At 45.4% G+C, this 19234-nt stretch overlaps 2 protein-coding genes across 2 annotated transcripts; both read left to right on the top strand.

The window, feature by feature from the left end:
* Nucleotides 1–2586: 2586 nt before the first annotated feature.
* LOC123492945 (integumentary mucin C.1-like) lies at nt 2587–5329 on the top strand (the record flags this gene model as incomplete). The annotated part of the gene is made up of 2 exons (XM_045226700.1): nt 2587–2745; nt 5279–5329. Coding segments are annotated over exons 1-2 (210 nt in total), but the record flags the coding sequence as incomplete, so codon positions are not given.
* Nucleotides 5330–9807: 4478 nt separating this feature from the next.
* LOC123492919 (integumentary mucin C.1-like) lies at nt 9808–12774 on the top strand (the record flags this gene model as incomplete). The annotated part of the gene is made up of 2 exons (XM_045226617.1): nt 9808–9838; nt 11906–12774. Coding segments are annotated over 2 exons (711 nt in total), but the record flags the coding sequence as incomplete, so codon positions are not given.
* Between the last annotated feature and the right edge of the window lie 6460 nt (nt 12775–19234).

Raw genomic sequence — 19234 nt, 5'->3', positions numbered from 1 at the left:
GCTGAAGCTCCTACGACCACCACAGCTGCAGCACCTGCTATGACAACTACATCTGAAGCTCCTACGCCCACTACAACTGCAGCACCTACTACTACAATGACAACTGTAGCTCCTACAACAACTACAACTGCAGCTCCTACGACACCAACTATAGATCCTACGACCACTACAACAGAAGCACCAACAACAACAACTGAAGCTCCAGCGACAACCACAACACCTACTACAACCATTACAACAGAAGCACCTATAACAACAACTGTAGCTTCTACAACAACTGTAGCTCCAACGACCACTACATCTGAATCACCTACTACGACAACTGCAACTTCCGCTCCTACGACAACCACAACTGCAACTCCTTCTACAACAACTTTAGATCCTACTACCACTACAACAGAAGCGCCTACAATGACAACTGTAGCTCCTACGACTTCTACAACTGATGCACCTACTACAACAACTACAAATGCAGCTCCTACCACAACCACAACTACAGCTCCTACTACAACAACTATAGATCCTACGACCATTACAACAGAAGCACCTACAACGACAACTGATGCTCCAACGACAACCACAACACCTACTACAACCATTACAACAGAATCACCTATAACAACAACTGTAGCTTCTACAACAACAACTGTAGCTCCTACGCCCACTACAACTGCAGCACCTACTACTACAATGACAACTGTAACTCCTACAACAACCACAACTGCAGCTCCTACGACAACCACAACTGCAGCACCTACTCCGACAACCACTGCAGCTCCTATTACAACAACTGTAGCTCCTACGACTTCTACAACTGAAGCACCTACTATAACAACTACAAATTCAGCTCCTACGACAACCACATATGCAGCTCCTACTACAACAACTATAGATCCTACGACCACTACAACAGAAGCACCAACCACGACAACTGAAGCTCCAATGACAACCACAACACCTACTACAACCATTACAACAGAAGCACCTATAACAACAACTGTAGCTTCTACAACAATTGTAGCTCCAACGACCACTACAACAGCAGCACCTACTACCACAACTACAACTGAAACTCCAACGACAACCACAACTGCAGCACCTACTACTACAACGACAACTACAGCTGAAGCTCCTACGACCACCACAACTGCAGCACCTGCTATGACAACTACATCTGAAGCTCCTACGCCCACTACAACTGCAGCACCTACAACTACAATGACAACTGTAACTCCTACAACAACCACAACTGCAGCTCCTACGACAACCACAACTGCAGCACCTACTCCGACAACCACTGCAGCTCCTATTACAACAACTGTAGCTCCTACGACTTCTACAACTGAAGCACCTACTATAACAACTACAAATTCAGCTCCTACGACAACCACAACTGCAGCTCCTACTACAACAACTATAGATCCTACGACCACTACAACAGAAGCACCAACAACAACAACTGAAGCTCCAATGACAACCACAACACCTACTACAACCATTACAACAGAAGCACCTATAACAACTGTAGCTTCTACAACAATTGTAGCTCCAACGACCACTACAACAGCAGCACCTACTACCACAACTACAACTGAAACTCCAACGACAACCACAACTGCAGCACCTACTACTACAATGACAACTGTAGCTCCTACAACAACTACAACTGCAGCTCCAACGACAACCACAACTGCAACACCTACTACAACAATGACAACTGTAGCTCCTACGACAACCACAACACCTACTACAACCATTACAACAGAATCACCTATAACAACAACAACTGTAGCTTCTACAACAACAACTGTAGCTCCTACGACCACTACAACAGCATCACCTACTACGACAACTACAACTGAAGCTCCTACGACAACCACAACTGCAGCACCTACTACTACAATGACAACTGTAGCTCTTATGATTACTACAACAGCAACACCTACTACTACAACTACAACTGAAGCTCCTACGACAACCACATCTGCAGCAACTACTACTACAATGACAACTGTAGCTCCTACGACTTCTAAAACTGAAGGACCTACTACGACAACTACAACTGAAGGTCCTACGACAACCACAACTGCAGCACCTACTACGACCACTACAACTGCAGCACCTACAACGACAAGTGTAGCTCCTACGACCACCACAACTGAAGCACCTACAACGACAACAGTAGCTTCTACGACAACAACTGTAGCTCTTACGACCACTACGACTGCAGCACCTACTTTTACAACAACAGCAGATCCTACGACCACTACAACAGCAGCACCTACAACGACAACTACAGCTGAAGCTCCTACGACCACCACAGCTGCAGCACCTGCTATGACAACTACATCTGAAGCTCCTACGCCCACTACAACTGCAGCACCTACTACTACAATGACAACTGTAGCTCCTACAACAACTACAACTGCAGCTCCTACGACACCAACTATAGATCCTACGACCACTACAACAGAAGCACCAACAACAACAACTGAAGCTCCAGCGACAACCACAACACCTACTACAACCATTACAACAGAAGCACCTATAACAACAACTGTAGCTTCTACAACAACTGTAGCTCCAATGACCACTACATCTGAATCACCTACTACGACAACTGCAACTTCCGCTCCTACGACAACCACAACTGCAACTCCTTCTACAACAACTTTAGATCCTACTACCACTACAACAGAAGCGCCTACAACGACAACTGTAGCTCCTACGACTTCTACAACTGATGCACCTACTACAACAACTACAAATGCAGCTCCTACCACAACCACAACTACAGCTCCTACTACAACAACTATAGATCCTACGACCATTACAACAGAAGCACCTACAACGACAACTGATGCTCCAACGACAACCACAACACCTACTACAACCATTACAACAGAATCACCTATAACAACAACTCTAGCTTCTACAACAACAACTGTAGCTCCTACGATCACTACAAAAGCAGCACCTACTACGACAACTACAACTGAATCCCCTACAATGACAACTGCAACTTCAGCTCCTACGACAACAACAACTGCAGCTCCTACGACAACAACTATAGATCCTACGACCACTACAACAGAAGCACCAACAACGACAACTGAAGCTCCAACGACAACCACAACACCTGCTACAACCATTACAACAGAAGCACCTATAACAACAACTGTAGCTTCTACAACAACTAAAGCTCCAACGACAACTACAGCTGAAGCTCCTACGACCACCACAACTGCAGCACCTGCTATGACAACTACATCTGAAGCTCCTACGCCCACTACAACTGCAGCACCTACTACTACAATGACAACTGTAACTCCTACAACAACCACAACTGCAGCTCCTACGACAACCACAACTGCAGCACCTACTCCGACAACCACTGCAGCTCCTATTACAACAACTGTAGCTCCTACGACTTCTACAACTGAAGCACCTACTATAACAACTACAAATTCAGCTCCTACGACAACCACAACTGCAGCTCCTACTACAACAACTATAGATCCTACGACCACTACAACAGAAGCACCAACCACGACAACTGAAGCTCCAATGACAACCACAACACCTACTACAACCATTACAACAGAAGCACCTATAACAACAACTGTAGCTTCTACAACAATTGTAGCTCCAACGACCACTATAACAGCAGCACCTACTACCACAACTACAACTGAAACTCCAACGACAACCACAACTGCAGCACCTACTACTACAACGACAACTACAGCTGAAGCTCCTACGACCACCACAACTGCAGCACCTGCTATGACAACTACATCTGAAGCTCCTACGCCCACTACAACTGCAGCACCTACAACTACAATGACAACTGTAACTCCTACCACAACTACAACTGAAACTCCAACGACAACCACAACTGCAGCACCTACTACTACAATGACAACTGTAGCTCCTACAACAACTACAACTGCAGCTCCAACGACAACCACAACTGCAACACCTACTACAACAATGACAACTGTAGCTCCTACGACAACCACAACACCTACTACAACCATTACAACAGAATCACCTATAACAACAACAACTGTAGCTTCTACAACAACAACTGTAGCTCCTACGACCACTACAACAGCATCACCTACTACGACAACTACAACTGAAGCTCCTACGACAACCACAACTGCAGCACCTACTACTACAATGACAACTGTAGCTCTTATGATTACTACAACAGCAACACCTACTACTACAACTACAACTGAAGCTCCTACGACAACCACATCTGCAGCAACTACTACTACAATGACAACTGTAGCTCCTACGACTTCTAAAACTGAAGGACCTACTACGACAACTACAACTGAAGGTCCTACGACAACCACAACTGCAGCACCTACTACGACCACTACAACTGCAGCACCTACAACGACAAGTGTAGCTCCTACGACCACCACAACTGAAGCACCTACAACGACAACAGTAGCTTCTACGACAACAACTGTAGCTCTTACGACCACTACGACTGCAGCACCTACTTTTACAACAACAGCAGATCCTACGACCACTACAACAGCAGCACCTACAACGACAACTACAGCTGAAGCTCCTACGACCACCACAGCTGCAGCACCTGCTATGACAACTACATCTGAAGCTCCCTACGCCCACTACAACTGCAGCACCTACTACTACAATGACAACTGTAGCTCCTACAACAACTACAACTGCAGCTCCTACGACACCAACTATAGATCCTACGACCACTACAACAGAAGCACCAACAACAACAACTGAAGCTCCAGCGACAACCACAACACCTACTACAACCATTACAACAGAAGCACCTATAACAACAACTGTAGCTTCTACAACAACTGTAGCTCCAACGACCACTACATCTGAATCACCTACTACGACAACTGCAACTTCCGCTCCTACGACAACCACAACTGCAACTCCTTCTACAACAACTTTAGATCCTACTACCACTACAACAGAAGCGCCTACAACGACAACTGTAGCTCCTACGACTTCTACAACTGATGCACCTACTACAACAACTACAAATGCAGCTCCTACCACAACCACAACTACAGCTCCTACTACAACAACTATAGATCCTACGACCATTACAACAGAAGCACCTACAACGACAACTGATGCTCCAACGACAACCACAACACCTACTACAACCATTACAACAGAATCACCTATAACAACAACTGTAGCTTCTACAACAACAACTGTAGCTCCTACGATCACTACAAAAGCAGCACCTACTACGACAACTACAACTGAATCCCCTACAATGACAACTGCAACTTCAGCTCCTACGACAACCACAACTGCAGCTCCTACGACAACAACTATAGATCCTACGACCACTACAACAGAAGCACCAACAACGACAACTGAAGCTCCAACGACAACCACACAACACCTGCTACAACCATTACAACAGAAGCACCTATAACAACAACTGTAGCTTCTACAACAACTAAAGCTCCAACGACAACTACAGCTGAAGCTCCTACGACCACCACAACTGCAGCACCTGCTATGACAACTACATCTGAAGCTCCTACGCCCACTACAACTGCAGCACCTACTACTACAATGACAACTGTAACTCCTACAACAACCACAACTGCAGCTCCTACGACAACCACAACTGCAGCACCTACTCCGACAACCACTGCAGCTCCTATTACAACAACTGTAGCTCCTACGACTTCTACAACTGAAGCACCTACTATAACAACTACAAATTCAGCTCCTACGACAACCACAACTGCAGCTCCTACTACAACAACTATAGATCCTACGACCACTACAACAGAAGCACCAACAACGACAACTGAAGCTCCAATGACAACCACAACACCTACTACAACCATTACAACAGAAGCACCTATAACAATAACTCTAGCTTCTACAACAATTGTAGCTCCAACGACCACTACAACAGCAGCACCTACTACCACAACTACAACTGAAACTCCAACGACAACCACAACTGCAGCACCTACTACTACAACGACAACTACAGCTGAAGCTCCTACGACCACCACAACTGCAGCACCTGCTATGACAACTACATCTGAAGCTCCTACGCCCACTACAACTGCAGCACCTACAACTACAATGACAACTGTAACCCCTACAACAACCACAACTGCAGCTCCTACGACAACCACAACTGCAGCACATACTCCGACAACCACTGCAGCTCCTATTACAACAACTGTAGCTCCTACGACTTCTACAACTGAAGCACCTACTATAACAACTACAAATTCAGCTCCTACGACAACCACAACTGCAGCTCCTACTACAACAACTATAGATCCTACGACCACTACAACAGAAGCACCAACCACGACAACTGAAGCTCCAATGACAACCACAACACCTACTACAACCATTACAACAGAAGCACCTATAACAACAACTGTAGCTTCTACAACAATTGTAGCTCCAACGACCACTATAACAGCAGCACCTACTACCACAACTACAACTGAAACTCCAACGACAACCACAACTGCAGCACCTACTACTACAACGACAACTACAGCTGAAGCTCCTACGACCACCACAACTGCAGCACCTGCTATGACAACTACATCTGAAGCTCCTACGCCCACTACAACTGCAGCACCTACAACTACAATGACAACTGTAACTCCTACCACAACTACAACTGAAACTCCAACGACAACCACAACTGCAGCACCTACTACTACAATGACAACTGTAGCTCCTACTACAACTACAACTGCAGCTCCAACGACAACCACAACTGCAACACCTACTACAACAATGACAACTGTAGCTCCTACGACAACCACAACACCTACTACAACCATTACAACAGAATCACCTATAACAACAACAACTGTAGCTTCTACAACAACAACTGTAGCTCCTACGACCACTACAACAGCATCACCTACTACGACAACTACAACTGAAGCTCCTACGACAACCACAACTGCAGCACCTACTACTACAATGACAACTGTAGCTCTTATGATTACTACAACAGCAACACCTACTACTACAACTACAACTGAAGCTCCTACGACAACCACATCTGCAGCAACTACTACTACAATGACAACTGTAGCTCCTACGACTTCTAAAACTGGAAGGACCTACTACGACAACTACAACTGAAGGTCCTAACGACAACCACAACTGCAGCACCTACTACGACCACTACAACTGCAGCACCTACAACGACAAGTGTAGCTCCTACGACCACCACAACTGAAGCACCTACAACGACAACAGTAGCTTCTACGACAACAACTGTAGCTCTTACGACCACTACGACTGCAGCACCTACTTTTACAACAACAGCAGATCCTACGACCACTACAACAGCAGCACCTACTAACGACAACTACAGCTGAAGCTCCTACGACCACCACAGCTGCAGCACCTGCTATGACAACTACATCTGAAGCTCCTACGCCCACTACAACTGCAGCACCTACTACTACAATGACAACTGTAGCTCCTACAACAACTACAACTGCAGCTCCTACGACACCAACTATAGATCCTACGACCACTACAACAGAAGCACCAACAACAACAACTGAAGCTCCAGCGACAACCACAACACCTACTACAACCATTACAACAGAAGCACCTATAACAACAACTGTGGCTTCTACAACAACTGTAGCTCCAACGACCACTACATCTGAATCACCTACTACGACAACTGCAACTTCCGCTCCTACGACAACCACAACTGCAACTCCTTCTACAACAACTTTAGATCCTACTACCACTACAACAGAAGCGCCTACAACGACAACTGTAGCTCCTACGACTTCTACAACTGATGCACCTACTACAACAACTACAAATGCAGCTCCTACCACAACCACAACTACAGCTCCTACTACAACAACTATAGATCCTACGACCATTACAACAGAAGCACCTACAACGACAACTGATGCTCCAACGACAACCACAACACCTACTACAACCATTACAACAGAATCACCTATAACAACAACTGTAGCTTCTACAACAACAACTGTAGCTCCTACGATCACTACAAAAGCAGCACCTACTACGACAACTACAACTGAATCCCTACAATGACAACTGCAACTTCAGCTCCTACGACAACCACAACTGCAGCTCCTACGACAACAACTATAGATCCTACGACCACTACAACAGAAGCACCAACAACGACAACTGAAGCTCCAACGACAACCACAACACCTGCTACAACCATTACAACAGAAGCACCTATAACAACAACTGTAGCTTCTACAACAACTAAAGCTCCAACGACCACTACAACAGCAGAACCTACTACTACAACTACATCCGAAGCTCCTATGACAACAACAACTGCAGCACCTACTAATACAATGACAACTGAAGCTCCTACGACAACCACAACTGCAGCACCTACTCCGAAAACCACTGCAGCTCCTATTACAACAAATGTAGCTCCTACGACTTCTACAACTGAAGCACCTACTACAACAACTACACATTCAGCTCCTACGACAACCACAACTGCAGCTCCTACTACACCAACTATAGATCCTACGACCATTACAACAGAAGCACCTACAACGACAACTGATGCTCCAACGACAACCACAACACCTACTACAACCATTACAACAGAATCACCTATAACAACAACTGTAGCTTCTACAACAACAACTGTAGCTCCTACGCCCACTACAACTGCAGCACCTACTACTACAATGACAACTGTAACTCCTACAACAACCACAACTGCAGCTCCTACGACAACCACAACTGCAGCACCTACTCCGACAACGACAACTACAGCTGAAGCTCCTACGACCACCACAACTGCAGCACCTGCTATGACAACTACATCTGAAGCTCCTACGCCCACTACAACTGCAGCACCTACAACTACAACGACAACTGTAACTCCTACAACAACCACAACTGCAGCTCCTACGACAACCACAACTGCAGCACCTACTCCGACAACCACTGCAGCTCCTATTACAACAACTGTAGCTCCTACGACTTCTACAACTGAAGCACCTACTATAACAACTACAAATTCAGCTCCTACGACAACCACAACTGCAGCTCCTACTACAACAACTATAGATCCTACGACCACTAGCAACAGAAGCACCAACAACGACAACTGAAGCTCCAATGACAACCACAACACCTACTACAACCATTACAACAGAAGCACCTATAACAACTGTAGCTTCTACAACAATTGTAGCTCCAACGACCACTACAACAGCAGCACCTACTACCACAACTACAACTGAAACTCCAACGACAACCACAACTGCAGCACCTACTACTACAATGACAACTGTAGCTCCTACAACAACTACAACTGCAGCTCCAACGACAACCACAACTGCAACACCTACTACAACAATGACAACTGTAGCTCCTACGACAACCACAACACCTACTACAACCATTACAACAGAATCACCTATAACAACAACAACTGTAGCTTCTACAACAACAACTGTAGCTCCTACGACCACTACAACAGCATCACCTACTACGACAACTACAACTGAAGCTCCTACGACAACCACAACTGCAGCACCTACTACTACAATGACAACTGTAGCTCTTATGATTACTACAACAGCAACACCTACTACTACAACTACAACTGAAGCTCCTACGACAACCACATCTGCAGCAACTACTACTACAATGACAACTGTAGCTCCTACGACTTCTAAAACTGAAGGACCTACTACGACAACTACAACTGAAGGTCCTACGACAACCACAACTGCAGCACCTACTACGACCACTACAACTGCAGCACCTACAACGACAAGTGTAGCTCCTACGACCACCACAACTGAAGCACCTACAACGACAACAGTAGCTTCTACGACAACAACTGTAGCTCTTACGACCACTACGACTGCAGCACCTACTTTTACAACAACAGCAGATCCTACGACCACTACAACAGCAGCACCTACAACGACAACTACAGCTGAAGCTCCTACGACCACCACAGCTGCAGCACCTGCTATGACAACTACATCTGAAGCTCCTACGCCCACTACAACTGCAGCACCTACTACTACAATGACAACTGTAGCTCCTACAACAACTACAACTGCAGCTCCTACGACACCAACTATAGATCCTACGACCACTACAACAGAAGCACCAACAACAACAACTGAAGCTCCAGCGACAACCACAACACCTACTACAACCATTACAACAGAAGCACCTATAACAACAACTGTAAGCTTCTACAACAACTGTAGCTCCAACGACCACTACATCTGAATCACCTACTACGACAACTGCAACTTCCGCTCCTACGACAACCACAACTGCAACTCCTTCTACAACAACTTTAGATCCTACTACCACTACAACAGAAGCGCCTACAACGACAACTGTAGCTCCTACGACTTCTACAACTGATGCACCTACTACAACAACTACAAATGCAGCTCCTACCACAACCACAACTACAGCTCCTACTACAACAACTATAGATCCTACGACCATTACAACAGAAGCACCTACAACGACAACTGATGCTCCAACGACAACCACAACACCTACTACAACCATTACAACAGAATCACCTATAACAACAACTGTAGCTTCTACAACAACAACTGTAGCTCCTACGATCACTACAAAAGCAGCACCTACTACGACAACTACAACTGAATCCCCTACAATGACAACTGCAACTTCAGCTCCTACGACAACCACAACTGCAGCTCCTACGACAACAACTATAGATCCTACGACCACTACAACAGAAGCACCAACAACGACAACTGAAGCTCCAACGACAACCACAACACCTGCTACAACCATTACAACAGAAGCACCTATAACAACAACTGTAGCTTCTACAACAACTAAAGCTCCAACGACAACTACAGCTGAAGCTCCTACGACCACCACAACTGCAGCACCTGCTATGACAACTACATCTGAAGCTCCTACGCCCACTACAACTGCAGCACCTACTACTACAATGACAACTGTAACTCCTACAACAAACCACAACTGCAGCTCCTACGACAACCACAACTGCAGCACCTACTCCGACAACCACTGCAGCTCCTATTACAACAACTGTAGCTCCTACGACTTCTACAACTGAAGCACCTACTATAACAACTACAAATTCAGCTCCTACGACAACCACAACTGCAGCTCCTACTACAACAACTATAGATCCTACGACCACTACAACAGAAGCACCAACAACGACAACTGAAGCTCCAATGACAACCACAACACCTACTACAACCATTACAACAGAAGCACCTATAACAATAACTCTAGCTTCTACAACAATTGTAGCTCCAACGACCACTACAACAGCAGCACCTACTACCACAACTACAACTGAAACTCCAACGACAACCACAACTGCAGCACCTACTACTACAACGACAACTACAGCTGAAGCTCCTACGACCACCACAACTGCAGCACCTGCTATGACAACTACATCTGAGCTCCTACGCCCACTACAACTGCAGCACCTACAACTACAATGACAACTGTAACCCCTACAACAACCACAACTGCGAGCTCCTACGACAACCACAACTGCAGCACATACTCCGACAACCACTGCAGCTCCTATTACAACAACTGTAGCTCCTACGACTTCTACAACTGAAGCACCTACTATAACAACTACAAATTCAGCTCCTACGACAACCACAACTGCAGCTCCTACTACAACAACTATAGATCCTAACGACCACTACAACAGAAGCACCAACCACGACAACTGAAGCTCCAATGACAACCACAACACCTACTACAACCATTACAACAGAAGCACCTATAACAACAACTGTAGCTTCTACAACAATTGTAGCTCCAACGACCACTATAACAGCAGCACCTACTACCACAACTACAACTGAAACTCCAACGACAACCACAACTGCAGCACCTACTACTACAACGACAACTACAGCTGAAGCTCCTACGACCACCACAACTGCAGCACCTGCTATGACAACTACATCTGAAGCTCCTACGCCCACTACAACTGCAGCACCTACAACTACAATGACAACTGTAACTCCTACCACAACTACAACTGAAACTCCAACGACAACCACAACTGCAGCACCTACTACTACAATGACAACTGTAGCTCCTACTACAACTACAACTGCAGCTCCAACGACAACCACAACTGCAACACCTACTACAACAATGACAACTGTAGCTCCTACGACAACCACAACACCTACTACAACCATTACAACAGAATCACCTATAACAACAACAACTGTAGCTTCTACAACAACAACTGTAGCTCCTACGACCACTACAACAGCATCACCTACTACGACAACTACAACTGAAGCTCCTACGACAACCACAACTGCAGCACCTACTACTACAATGACAACTGTAGCTCTTATGATTACTACAACAGCAACACCTACTACTACAACTACAACTGAAGCTCCTACGACAACCACATCTGCAGCAACTACTACTACAATGACAACTGTAGCTCCTACGACTTCTAAAACTGAAGGACCTACTACGAACAACTACAACTGAAGGTCCTACGACAACCACAACTGCAGCACCTACTACGACCACTACAACTGCAGCACCTACAACGACAAGTGTAGCTCCTACGACCACCACAACTGAAGCACCTACAACGACAACAGTAGCTTCTACGACAACAACTGTAGCTCTTACGACCACTACGACTGCAGCACCTACTTTTACAACAACAGCAGATCCTACGACCACTACAACAGCAGCACCTACAACGACAACTACAGCTGAAGCTCCTACGATCACCACAGCTGCAGCACCTGCTATGACAACTACATCTGAAGCTCCTACGCCCACTACAACTGCAGCACCTACTACTACAATGACAACTGTAGCTCCTACAACAACTACAACTGCAGCTCCTACGACACCAACTATAGATCCTACGACCACTACAACAGAAGCACCAACAACAACAACTGAAGCTCCAGCGACAACCACAACACCTACTACAACCATTACAACAGAAGCACCTATAACAACAACTGTAGCTTCTACAACAACTGTAGCTCCAACGACCACTACATCTGAATCACCTACTACGACAACTGCAACTTCCGCTCCTACGACAACCACAACTGCAACTCCTTCCTACAACAACTTTAGATCCTACTACCACTACAACAGAAGCGCCTACAACGACAACTGTAGCTCCTACGACTTCTACAACTGATGCACCTACTACAACAACTACAAATGCAGCTCCTACCACAACCACAACTACAGCTCCTACTACAACAACTATAGATCCTACGACCATTACAACAGAAGCACCTACAACGACAACTGATGCTCCAACGACAACCACAACACCTACTACAACCATTACAACAGAATCACCTATAACAACAACTGTAGCTTCTGCTAACAACAACTGTAGCTCCTACGATCACTACAAAAGCAGCACCTACTACGACAACTACAACTGAATCCCCTACAATGACAACTGCAACTTCAGCTCCTACGACAACCACAACTGCAGCTCCTACGACAACAACTATAGATCCTACGACCACTACAACAGAAGCACCAACAACGACAACTGAAGCTCCAACGACAACCACAACACCTGCTACAACCATTACAACAGAAGCACCTATAACAACAACTGTAGCTTCTACAACAACTAAAGCTCCAACGACCACTACAACAGCAGAACCTACTACTACAACTACATCCGAAGCTCCTATGACAACAACAACTGCAGCACCTACTAATACAATGACAACTGAAGCTCCCACGTACAACCACAACTGCAGCACCTACTCAAAACCACTGCAGCTCCTATTACAACAAATGTAGCTCCTACGACTTCTACAACTGAAGCACCTACTACAACAACTACACATTCAGCTCCCTACGACAACCACAACTGCAGCTCCTACTACACCAACTATAGATCCTACGACCACTACAACAGAAGCACCAACAACAACAACTGAAGCTCCATCGACAACCACAACACCTACTACAACCATTACAACAGAAGCACCTATAACAACAACTGTAGTTTCTACAACAACTGTAGCTCCAACGACCACTATAACAGCAGCACCAACGACCACTACAACTGAATCACCTACTACGACAACTGCAACTTCCGCTCCTACGACAACCACAACTGCAGCTCCTACTACAACAACTTTAGATCCTACTACCACTACAACAGAAGCGCCTACAATGACAACTGTAGCTCCTACGACTTCTACAACTGAAGCACCTACTACAACAACTACAAATGCAGCTCCTACCACAACCAGAACTGCAGCTCCTACTACAACAACTATAGATCCTACGACCATTACAACAGAAGCACCTACAACGACAACTGATGCTCCAACGACAACCACAACACCTACTACAACCATTACAACAGAATCACCTATAACAACAACTGTAGCTTCTACAACAACAACTGTAGCTCCTACGATCACTACAAAAGCAGCACCTACTACGACAACTACAACTGAATCCCCTACAATGACAACTGCAACTTCAGCTCCTACGACAACCACAACTGCAGCTCCTACGACAACAACTATAGATCCTACGACCACTACAACAGAAGCACCAACAACGACAACTGAAGCTCCAACGACAACCACAACACCTGCTACAACCATTACAACAGAAGCACCTATAACAACAACTGTAGCTTCTACAACAACTAAAGCTCCAACGACCACTACAACAGCAGAACCTACTACTACAACTACATCCGAAGCTCCTATGACAACAACAACTGCAGCACCTACTACTACAATGACAACTGAAGCTCCTACGACAACCACAACTGCAGCACCTACTCCGAAAACCACTGCAGCTCCTATTACAACAAATGTAGCTCCTACGACTTCTACAACTGAAGCACCTACTACAACAACTACACATTCAGCTCCTACGACAACCACAACTGCAGCTCCTACTACACCAACTATAGATCCTACGACCACTACAACAGAAGCACCAACAACAACAACTGAAGCTCCATCGACAACCACAACACCTACTACAACCATTACAACAGAAGCACCTATAACAACAACTGTAGTTTCTACAACAACTGTAGCTCCAACGACCACTACAACAGCAGCACCAACGACCACTACAACTGAATCACCTACTACGACAACTGCAACTTCCGCTCCTACGACAACCACAACTGCAGCTCCTACTACAACAACTTTAGATCCTACTACCACTACAACAGAAGCGCCTACAATGACAACTGTAGCTCCTACGACTTCTACAACTGAAGCACCTACTACAACAACTACAAATGCAGCTCCTACCACAACCACAACTGCAGCTCCTACTACAACAACTATAGATCCTACGACCACTACAACAGAAGCACCTACAACGACAACTGATGCTCCAACGACAACCACAACACCTACTACAACCATTACAACAGAATCACCTATAACAACAACTGCAACACCTACTACTACAACTACAACTGAAGCTCCTACGACAACCACATCTGCAGCACCTACTACTACAATGACAACTGTAGCTCCTACTACTTCTAAAACTGAAGCACCTAGTACGACAACAACTGAAGCTCCTACGACAACCACAACTGCAGCACTTGCTAGGACAACTACATATGTAGCTCCTACGACCACTACAACTGAAGCACCTACTACAACAACTACAAATGCAGCTCCTACCACAACCACAACTGCAGCTCCTACTACAACAACTATAGATCCTATGACCACTACAACAGAAGCACCTACAACGACAACTGATGCTCCAACGACAACCACAACACCTACTACAACCATTACAACAGAATCACCTATAACAACAACTGCAGCACCTACTACTACAATGACAACTGTAGCTCTTATGATTACTACAACAGCAACAGCAACACCTACTACTACAACTACAACTGAAGCTCCTACGACAACCACATCTGCAGCACCTACTACTACAACGACAACTGTAGCTCCTACGACTTCTACAACTGAAGCACCTACTACAACAACTACAAATGCAGCTCCTACCACAATCACAACTGCAGCTCCTACTACAACAACTATAGATCCTACGACCACTACAACAGAAGCACCTACAACGACAACTGATGCTCCAACGACAACCACAACACCTACTACAACCATTACAACAGAATCACCTATAACAACAACTGCAGCACCTACTACTACAATGACAACTGTAGCTCTTATGATTACTACAACAGCAACAGCAACACCTACTACTACAACTACAACTGAAGCTCCTACGACCACTACAACAGCAGCACCTACTACGACAACAACAACTGAAGTGCCAACGACAACCACAACTGCAGCTCCTACTAAAACAATTATAGATCCTACGACCAGTACAACAGAAGCACCTATAACAACAAATGTAGCTTCTACAACAACAACTGTAGCTCCTACGATCACTACAACAGCAGCACCTACTACGACAACTACAACTGAATCACCTACTACGACAACTGCAACTTCAGCTCCTACGACAACCACAACTGCAGCTCCTACTACAACAACTATAGATCCCACGACCACTACAACAGAAGCACCAACAACGACAACTGAAGCTCCAACGACAACCACAACACCTAATACAACCATTACAACAGAAGCACCTATAACAACAACTGTAGCTTCTACAACTACATCTGTAGCTCCTACGACCACTACAACATTAGCACCTACTACGACAACAACAACTGAAGCTCGAACGACAACCACAACTGCAGCACCTACTACTACAATGACAACTGTAGCTCCTATAACAACTACAACTGCAGCTCCTACGACAACCACAACTGCAGCACCTCCTACGACTTCTACAACTAAATCACCTACTACAACAACTACAAATTCAGCTCCTACGACAACCACAACTGCAGCTCCTACTACAACAACTAAAGATCCTACGACAACTACAACAGAAGCACCAACAACGACAACTGAAGCTCCAACGACAACGACAACACCTACTACAACCATTACAACAGAAGCACCTATAACAACAACTGTAGCTTCTACAACAACTAAAGCTCCTACGACAACCACAACTGCAGCACCTACTACTACAATTACAACTGTAGCTCCTACGACAACCACAACACCTACTACAACCATGACAACAGAATCACCTATAACAACAGCCACTGTAGCTTCTACAATAACAACTGTAGCTCCTACGACCACTACAACAGCTTCACCTACTACGACAACAACAACTGAAGCTCCAACGACAACCACAACTGCAGCACCTACTACTACAACGACAACTGTAGCTTCTATGACAACAACTGTAGCTCTTACGACCACTACAACTGCAGCACCTACTTTTACAACAACTGCAGATCCTACGACCACTACAACAGCAGCACCTCCAACGACAACTACAGCTGAAGCTCCTACGACCATCACAACTGCAGCACCTACGTCGACAACCACTGCAGCTCCTACGACTTCTAAAACTGAAGCACCTACTACGACAACAACAACTGAAGCTCCAACGACAACCACAACTCCAGCAGCTACTACTACAATGACAACTGTAGCTCCTACATCAACTACAACTGTAGCTCATATGACAACCACAACACCTACTACAACCATTACAACAGAATCACCTATAACAACAACAACTGTAGCTTCTACAACAACTGTAGCTCCTACGACCACTACAACAGCTTCACCTACTACGACAACAACAACTGAAGCTTCAACGACAACCACAACTGCAGCACCTACTACGACCACTTCAACTGCAGCACCTACAACGACAACTGTAGCTCCTACGACCACCACAACTGAAGCACCTACAACGACAACTGTAGCTTCTACGACAACAACTGTAGCTCTTACGGCCACTACGACTGCAGCACCTACTTTTACAACAACTGCAGATCCTACGACCACTACAACAGCAGCACCTACAATGACAACTACAGCTGAAACTCCTACGACCACCACAACTGCAGCACCTGCTAGGACAACTACATCTGAAGCTCCTACGACCACTACAACAGCAGCACCTACTACGACAACAACAACTGATGCTCCAACTACAACCACAACTGCAGCACCTACTACTACAATGACAACTGTAGCTCCTACAACTTCAACTGCAGCTCCTACGACAACCACAACTGCAGCATCTACTCCGACAACCACTGCAGCTCCTACGACTTCTACAACTGAAGCACCTACTACAACAACTACAAATTCAGATCCTACTACAACCACAACTGCAGCTCCTACTACAACAACTATAGATCCTACGACCACTACAACAGAAGCACCAACAACAACAACTGAAGCTCCATCGACAACCACAACACCTACTACAGCCATTACAACAGAAGCACCTATAACAACAACTGTAGCTTCTACAACAACTGTAGCTCCAACGACCAGTACAACAGCAGCACCATTGACCACTACAACTGAATCACCTACTACGACAACTTTAGATCCTACTACCACTACAACAGAAGAGCCTACAACGACAACTGTAGCGCCTACAACGACAACTGTAGCTCCTACAACGACAACTGTAGCTCCTACGACTTCTACAACTGAAGCACTTACTACAACAACTACAAATGCAGCTCCTACGACAACCACAACTGCAGCTCCTACTACAACAACTATAGATCCTACGACCACTACAACAGAAGCACCTATAACAACAACTGTAGCTTCTACAACAACAACACTCACGATCACTACAACAGCAGCAACCTACTACGACAACTACAACTGAATCACCTACTACGACAACTGCAACTTCAGCTCCTACGACAACAGCAACTGCAGCTCCTACTACAACAACTATAGATCCTACGACCACTACAACAGAAGCACCAACAACGACAACTGAAGCTCCAACGACAACCACAACACCTACTACAACCATTACAACAGAAGCACCTATAACAACAACTGTAGCTTCTACAACAACTAAAGCTCCTACGACAACCACAACTGTAGCACCTACTACTACAATTACAACTGTAGCTCCTACGACAACCTCAACACCTACTACAACCATGACAACAGAATCACCTATAACAACAACAACTGTAGCTTCTACAACAACAACTGTAGCTCCTACGACCACTACAACAGCTTCACCTACT

This window comes from Coregonus clupeaformis, chromosome 17 (assembly GCF_020615455.1).
Source record: "Coregonus clupeaformis isolate EN_2021a chromosome 17, ASM2061545v1, whole genome shotgun sequence".
Classification (NCBI taxonomy): Eukaryota; Metazoa; Chordata; class Actinopteri; order Salmoniformes; family Salmonidae; genus Coregonus; species Coregonus clupeaformis.
This window is presented reverse-complemented; position numbering and strand designations above follow the sequence as displayed.